Genomic DNA, 8925 nt, shown 5'->3' with positions numbered 1-8925 from the left:
ATCATTTGCAGTCTTTGACAAGGAATAGAATTTAAAAATGCCTTTGAAAAGACTTTAACCTATTTAAGTAAGGTGAAGATGCCTAAAAATAGCTTAATATGAACCCAACCATTTCAGAATCTCTAGTGATTACATGTTCAAACTGCAACAGAGTGTATGCTATTTAAGCAGGAAAGGGAGAAATTGTCAGCATTGACACTGTATAAAACACACTATAACTTCTCAACATACGAGAGGCTGGGAATAATGGGAAGCCCAGACATTTCCCCGAGTCAGAACAGAAATTGAATATTTTGTTTTATTTTTGGAAGTAAAAAAAGGGGGGTGTTGTGGCAAGAGAGTGTTTCCAATTACCCGGCCCATCTCAGTGGGCCTTCGCAAGGAGAAAGCTGCCTAACTACTGATTTTGGTGAGCATCTTGTTAATGGCTTGCTTGACATGCGTGGTGGAGCTGCGTCGCCTCGTCTTGCCCTGGACCATCCTCCGGCGACGCACCTCTCGACACAGCTCGTAGAATATCTCGGTGATGTTCCCTTCGCCGGTGCAGGCAGAACACTCATAAAAGGCACACGCCAATTCTGTGGCCAGCTTCTCGCCTTCTTCTGTACTAACCTGTCTGGAGTGGTCCAAGTCAGCCTTGTTTCCAACCAAGATGAGAGTCACATTCTTGGGCTTTTTGATCTCGTCCAGGATGTTCTTAAGTGGCAGTACTTCCTCAAAACTTCCTCGGTCAGTAATGTCATACACCAGCACAAAGCCTTCTCCCCATCGCATGTGTCCTTCCCTCTGAATGGTGTCTTCCTGTTGGCAAGGAAAAGACAGCAGTTGGAGTCCTGGAAGTAATCACGATGTATAGATGCTGCTAATACTGATGGTGACCCCTTAATTACCATTCCTTATATTCGGTGTCATTAAAATTTCTTGATAGTCTACCTATACAAGCTTACCTTCTCAATCAGTTTGGAATAGAAGCATTACTCATAGCAAGATATTTCAGGGAACTAAAAATGTTCTAACTGAACAGACTTTACTTTCTGCTTCTAATTTTTTTCTTGCCACATCATTAAATCTGTAATTACAAGAACTTTAAAGAAATTATCATCTTAGTTGAGCACATGGCCTCCGAGACTTTTCATCACAATTAAAGAATTGGTGAATAGGTAATAGATAAGTCGCCCTTACCCCACCCTTTAGACATCAGAATTACAGGCATGGTTTAACGAAATGGTTTTGTTTTTTGCTTTAATCTCCTCTCTTTTTAAATTATAGACAATTACCCACCAGGGGTAGAAAAACAGTGAAAAATTGTAAAGAGAGTCAAACTCAAAATCAGGGGTTTGGGCTTTTTTTCCCTATCCCAGTACTCCCCCAAATATTATGCAGTCCCAATAATGACAGAAACTCATTTGAAGTGATTCTTGAAGGAAGTGATCACTCCTTCCTAGGAAGGTAACATGTGTGATTCAAAAATGCATTGCCTTCACAGGTTCGAATGACTTCTACAGGCATGTACTGCCCTACTGCCTCTCTTAGAATCAGTGCTGGGTGGAAGGTGACAGCATGTATAGGAAGGAAGTGATGGTGAGAAGGCAAAGTGTATAACTAATTGTAAGAATATTTCTTGGATTAAATACTTTAATTCAAGTCGTCTTGGGGTCACAGGTCACCGAAACGCGTCAGACAATCCTTCAGCTTCCTAACTATCATTTCCAGTGGTCATTCCTATCCTTGGGAACTAAACCTATCCATGCACCTGTTTGTAATCTCAGAACTGACTGACCTCAAAGCAAATTTATATTAATTTCTTTTTTAAATAAGATGTCATTGTTCAATAATGTGGCTCAAATTTTCAATAAGATGTGGTGAGGTTTGGAAAGAATATGATAGGAGAGATTCCTACAATGAAATATTCTGAGAAAAGATTCTGAGGTCATAGAAGTTTGAAATACAACATATACTAAATCCCTTAAAGATTCACTGTATAAATAAGCATATTAAAGGTTCTGAGAAGTTCTCCAGTAAACATACCTGTTTATCAGAGCATTTCAAAACACATTCAGCCATGAAAAAACCTATTAATATCTTGTGATTCCAAAAAATATAGGCAGGCAATACTATTCTAGATGATATCATGTGAATGTTATGGTATTTTCAAAACTCCCTTGAAGTACTGGGTTATTTAGATAGGGATGCAGACACAGGCTGTTGCAAATCTGTTAATATATAAAATAACTAGATAATTTAAGAAAAAAGTCTTCAGGCACATTAATTGTAGGAAATTAATTATGTTCATATTATGCATGTCTCATTTTTATTTGATCCAGACAATATTTTAGCTGAACTCCTTATTCACCTGACCAGCAGTATCTAGTATCTCCATGGTGACAACTTCATCATCGATGGTTGCTTGGTGTCGGTAGGTTGATTCTGAGGGAATGAGCAAAAAAAGAAGGTAAATAACTGCATAATTTAATTTGATCCTTAAAATTACAAATTAGTCACAGGAGTACGTCCGTTTTTATAGCATAAGGGAATGTGCATCCTAGGAAGGAGAGGATGGATGTGCAAGAAGGTGCCATCTCTTAGAGCTCGCGGAAGTAACAGCTTCTAATATGAGAGCCACAGACGTTACGATATAGTATGGGAGAGTCTCTTTGCCTCTGCTTATTTTATTCTCTTATGAGGCCAGCTTCCTGACGCTCTCTTCCTTTTAAAATGAGGCTTCCACATCTGAAAATGAGAAAGTGGTTCCCACAAAATGCATTCTACCTTTATATTCCTAAAAATCCACTTTCTGGAAATCCCTGTTAATTCCTTTTCCTGAGAAGGTGATTTATAAGCAGGAGCTACTCATTTCTTTCCAGACCTCAACCCTGGAAACATAAGAAACAGAGGGAGGTGGTTGGCCATCCATGTGATAAATGATCAGGTGAAGCTATGAGAAACCCTTGGGGCAGTAGAAGGTGGTCAGACCTCAGTTTGGGGGTTGTGAGGAACAGTCACCCAAAGTAGAGGAGGGCTGGACAGCATGGAGGAGAGATGGAACAAAGCAGAGTTCTCTTGTTCATTTCACCTCTTCAAGGTAGAAAAGTGACAGCAGCTCAGTACCAGCTGGAGGCTGGCAGGTTAATATCAGAGTAGACCCTAAGGTCTGCTGTTGTGAGCAGAAGTTAGCAGGTGCAGGAACACTGCATGGCTCTGAGTGTACCCCTCCACACAAAATGGAAACCAGAGGTTGATGCTGCTCTATATGAAAACGAGAACAACTGAAATAAAGAACTCAATAAATGATTGAGCTGATGAAGGTCAGGTTGAGGAACTCTCCCAGAGAGTACCATTAAATGATAAGAAGAAGGAAAATGTAAAAGTAAAATATAAGAGATATGGATAATAGAAATAGACATGTTATTAGCTCTTATAAAATGAGCCTTAAAGTGAGAATAGAATACATACAGGGATGAAAATATTTGAGGTTGTAATGACAGAATTTCCCATGATAAGAAGCATTGAAAAACTTCAGATCTGAAGGACTAACAGGACACAGGAGGGAAAATAGTCCCATATCTTAACCCATTACGGCAAAATTTAAGGATATCAATGACAAAGAGGAAAAATTAAAAGGATTTAGAGAAAAAAGGCACATAATCTACAAAAGGACATGACTCAGACTGACATTGGACTTCTCACCAGCAGAACTGAATTCAAGATCCCAATGGAGTAAAACAAAGCAATAGAACTATATCAAAAGCAATCCAGAACTACAATGCTAGATGGTACAATTATATCAGAGCGGAGGTGGTGGAAGAGACCAGAGAAAGGTTTGAGTGAGCTAATGTACTTTTCTTATTCTGGAAAACGAAAAGAAAGAATAGAAAAAAGTGAGCTAAGTATTCAACTCAACAAATTAGAAGAGGAAATTCAAGAAGAAATGAGGAAAGAAGTAAAAGCGAAAACAGCAGAAAAAAATTAGATAAGGTTAACAACACCAAAGCATAGTACTTGAAAAGATTTAAGAAAAAGAGGTGGGGTGGGGGGAGAGGTAAAAATTTGGCAATACTGACCAGTAATTTAAGAGAGAAGGTGTGATCAAACAAAAGAAAATAACTACACATTCTGACGAAATAAAAATAAAATAATCTTATGAACTATATACCAACAAATTTCAACCCCTGATAAATTCTGGGATGAAAAAATGCACAGATTGGTGCACTGAGAAATAGAACACTTCACTTGATCAATAGTCAGTAAACAAACTTAAATGCTAATTGTAGCTCTCTCCTAACCATCAAAAGCAACTGCAACCAGTTGGCTTTATGGGAGATTTCGATTAAACAAGTTGTTCTAGAAAACAGAAAAAGGATAGCTACACAATCCCTTTTATGGGGCATTATGCTGATTCTTGTAAGAAGTATTATACAAGTAATAAGAGAAAAAAGAAAAGAAAATTGTAGGCTCATTTCATTCTTAAACATAGATTCAAAAATTCTAAATAAAATATTATCCAATTGAATCCAACAGTGTAATAAGTACATCAGGGTCAAATAGAGTTTATTTCAGGAATACAAAGAATGTTTAAAATCTATCAATGCAATTTAACACATTAAAGGACTAAAGAAAAAAAAAATCATATGATTACCTCTACAGAATGATAAAATTTCTATGAATTTAAAATACATGCATGCACAGAAAAAATATTTTTTGAAAAAATATATAATAGCTAGCACATACTGCTTACCATTTGAATAATTGTTCTAACTGCTTTCCTCATATTAACTCATTTAATCCTCACAAATATCTCATGTAGTATGTATTACTATTAGCTTCATTTTACATGAGGAAACTGAGGCACAACAACATTTAATAACTTGCCAAAGGTCACACAGGTTAAGTGGTAAGTGGTAGAGCTGAGACTGGAACTCAGGAAGCCTGTTTAGGAATTTTAACCACTCTGCTAAGTATCAAACATATGAGATTATATCCCTAAGGAAAAGAGGAAGGCAATAGTGTCAGAATAGGGATGCAGGAAAAATAAAGTGAAATAATATAAAATAATAATATAAATAATATAAAGGCTTCACATGCACATGCCATGGTGCCATGGATAGAGCAGTATGATTGACTCAACTCTTTACACCTAAACTACCCAAATCACCAACCAACCAACCAACCAACTGACTGACCGACCTAATAACCCTAGAAGTTTTTCTCCCATCAGAGTAGCCAGTAAGCCAGTGCTTTTACTTATTTTTTCTGTCTATCTCATGTTTCTGATTTTCATTTCTTCATCTCATCAACTATTTTACAGTTCTTTTTTGACCACAGTTTTACGTTACTTCACTGTAAATATAATCTCCTACTCAAAATACAAACTGCAGAAAGGAGGCTTAACTAAGTAGCAGAACCTAGCCTTCTACCTGTCATCAGCCGTGTGTAATGATCATTGCCACAAGCATGGCACATTGTTGAAGTATTTTCTGAAAAAAAATTTAAAAACGAGATTATGTTCAATATATTTTAATAAGTGTATTTTACATTATTGTCATTCTCCTAGAATATGTAATCCATATGTGGTGTATGCAATGATTCTCAATTCTAGAACATTCCATCCCTCTACTTTTTTATGTTAAACAGGAGATTATTGTTTCGTATGATTTAAAGCTCTAAAATAACATTTACAGCAACTACTTAGATAAGATAACACTCTATGAGTGTTATCTCAACTTCCTTTTTCATCTTCAGTGCTCCAGCTTGAGGAGGAGAGGCCCAGACGGCAGCACACATGCTAGGATCCATGCCCTTTTTGTCTCTCCCTCCACTGTTCTGTAGTGGCCTTTGTACTCCTTCTCTTTTGAAAGGACTGCCATCAGCCCTGGAGCCTGGAAAACAGAGTTCTGGGCTCTATTCCATCCCTTTGCACCAAAAGTTGTCTGACAGACAGCGACATTTTTCTCTATTGCTTCCATAATAAATAGGATATGTATTTCAACCACAGACGGCCACAGTAGGGGGGGAAATAGAATATAATGAAAATTGTATGAAGCTGTGTGCTTCTTTGGCTGTTTGTTAACTGAAATGAGAATGATAAAATGCAGGAAATGAGGGAATGTCTGCCACAGACATAGCAGCGGGTGGCAGTGGTGATTTCTTCAAAGCTGTGGACTGGTTTCACGCCATTTCTAGCGTTTTTTCTTTAAGGCTCTTCTGTCTTTCTCATGAGGAACCCAGACTACATGTGAGACAGTGGAAGTATTGCCTATAGAGGCAAAATGTTGTGCATCCATGTGCTAGCCTTTCTAAAGATAATTCTAAAAAATGTATTTAAGTACTCTTTGGAATTTATTTATTTTTTTTGTGAGGAAGATCAGCCTTGAGCTAACATCCATGCTAATCCTCCTCTTTGTGCTGAAGAAGACCGGCTCTGAGCTAACATCCATTGCCAATCCTCCTCCTTTTATTTTTGCCCCCAAAGCCCCAGTAGACAGTTGTATGTCATAGTTGCACATCTTTCTAGTTGCTATCTGTGGGACGTGGCCTCAGCATGGCCGGAGAAGTGGTGCATCGGTGCACGCCTGGGATCCGAACCAGGCCGCCAGTAGCAAAGCGTGTGCAATTAACTGCCAAGCCATGGGGACGGCCCAGTACTCTTTGGAATTAAACTGTACTATTAATTTTAAAACATAAGAGAAAATGTGTATGTGCTTAGAGGGTGGACGTATTTTTCATTTTGTTCATACTAACAGAAAATGATCATTTGAGTCTTGTTTTTTTAAGGTAGGGGGATGATTGTTTAAGAGATGCTTCTAGGGGCCGGCCTGGTGATGTAGCAGTTAAGTTTTTGCGCTTCACTTTGGCGGCCCAGGGTTCACCAGTTCGGATCCTGGGCGTGGACCTACATACCACTCATCAAGCCATGCTGAGGAAAAAGAAAAAAAGAAAAAAAAAGAGAGAGAGATGCTTCTAAAAGAACCAAATAGCATCCAGGTTCGGTTCCTGGGCGCGAACCTACACCACTTGTTGGCGACCACACTGTGGCGACAACCCACGTACAAAGCAGAGGAAGATTGGCATAGATGTTAGCTCAGGGCAAATCTTCCTCAAGCTATAAGAGGAAGATTGGCAATAGATGTTAGCTCAGGGAGAATCTTCCTCAGAAACAAACAAAAAAAATTATATCTGAATTTCACTGTATATGAGAGATGTGCGATTTAAACATGCATTCAGTAACATTTTTATAAATCGAAGTATATTTTGTTACTCTAAGAGAAGTTGATGCTCAAGGGGATGTTGTATATAGTTAATCCTTTTACTAATTTAGCTTTATTTGCATATTTCAACACATTAATATGGACGTTTGACCTGTACAGTAACAACAGCAGTTAGTAATGCTGATTTATGCTAGAATGGAAATTGTACTGACTTGACTTCTACTGCTGGTCTAACCACAAACTATCCTCGTAATCTTGGATAAATTTACTTTGTTGGACTTGTTTCCTTATTTGTCAAATGACGATCTCAAAGTTCCTTGCTATGTCGACGTTAAATAGTTCTATGAGTCGGCTAAGCACTTCTGCTTTAGTGTCCAGTTGAGAGAATTTGTTCTGGGTGTGTCTCTCTCTTTGTATGAGCCTTTCCAAACAGAGGGAACTGTAAAGCAGGCAGGAAGAACCAATTACAAAATCAAAGCACCAGTGGGTCCAATATGTCTCCCATTTCCTACCCTCACTCCTGTGTGACCAGATAGAGACACCATACTCCATTCAACCACAGCGCAGGGTGCCTCCTATGTAGCAGTAGTAGTGGAAGGTGCTGAAATGTAGTTTCTCTTTTTCTCTCCAAATGCCCCCAACACACAAGCACACACACGCAACTGCACACGATCTAAGCTTTTGTCTATATTCTCTGCCATAAACAGCATTTTCAGAAAGAAATATGACTTTCGGAGGTAGAGGTTCAGTTCTTTTTTTGAATCTAATCAGAACATGGATCTTGTTCTCTATCCAGAGCATCGTTGCCATCACCATCAGAGGGTTTTCCTGGTAGGTGGTCCAAGTCCCAAATCTTATAGGCTTCAGTGATGGTTTTCAAATGCTGTTCATAGACCAGCTCTGGCTTCTGACAGAGATTTCACTGGTCCACAGTGAAATGAGAAAAACTTAAGGAAAACTAAAATTGTTCAATGTAAAGGATTGAACTTTTTTCTTAGATTATATCCTTCCAAACACTTAGATGTTAAAAATATTTTCTTCTCTTATAAAATGTTTAGTTCTCCCTCACCTTCTGCCCTTTGCTTACATCCCTAATCGGAACTCCTACGATGGTCCCTCTCCATAAGAAAAAAAGAACACCAAAAAAACTCCCCAAACCAAAAACGAAACCAAAACATTGGGTCCTGAAATCTAAGAGTTTGGAATTCACTTGCTACTATAGTAGCAAGCATTTCCTTCACAGAACTATTTCAGAGCAATAAATATTCCAGCTTTGCTAATATGTTGAATGGTGTTCACGGTCTTCAACTTCTCATGGAGGAATAATTCTGTTACAGGTTGAAAAAACTGTCCCATGTATTCTAAGGAAGGCACTGAATTCAGAATTAAAGACTGTTTTTTGCAAATGTTCCACTTGGTTTTTTAATGTAGCTTTCCCTTCGGGTGGTGGATTTGAAACTCTATGATAGTACGAAGTTAAGCCCAGGAAATGCTGACTGCTCTTAGATGAAATGGATTGGGAACTCGTCTAGGCTAGAACATTAGAGACTTCCAGCACACACGCACAGACATACACACTCGCATGCACAAATCCAGTTTCCAGGGTGAGTTAATGAAGCCCTCACTTGGGAGTGAGTCATCTGTCTGATACTCCTGGAGTCTGGTCAATGCTCTTGTTGCTTAGCAGCTGCAGTACTCTTTGAACAGTACAGTGCAAGGT

General features: G+C 38.5%; 1 protein-coding gene across 1 annotated transcript in view; it reads right to left on the bottom strand.

Moving 5' to 3' along the window:
- Positions 1–262: 262 nt before the first annotated feature.
- The window catches only part of RERG (RAS like estrogen regulated growth inhibitor), a 107011-nt gene continuing 98348 nt past the window's right edge, over positions 263–8925 (bottom strand). Inside the window, exons 4-5 of the mRNA XM_004435408.3 lie at positions 2354–2427; positions 263–801 (exon numbers count right to left, since the gene is read on the bottom strand). Coding sequence (XP_004435465.1) covers positions 394–801; positions 2354–2427 — 482 coding nt within the window. The 3' untranslated portion in view covers positions 263–393. The remainder of the gene's footprint in view (positions 802–2353; positions 2428–8925) is intronic.

This window comes from Ceratotherium simum, chromosome 17 (genome assembly GCF_057802395.1).
Source record: "Ceratotherium simum simum isolate JZ-2026a chromosome 17, ASM5780239v1, whole genome shotgun sequence".
Classification (NCBI taxonomy): Eukaryota; Metazoa; Chordata; class Mammalia; order Perissodactyla; family Rhinocerotidae; genus Ceratotherium; species Ceratotherium simum.
The sequence above is the reverse complement of the archived record's forward strand: the minus strand, read 5'-3'. Positions and strand labels throughout refer to the sequence as shown.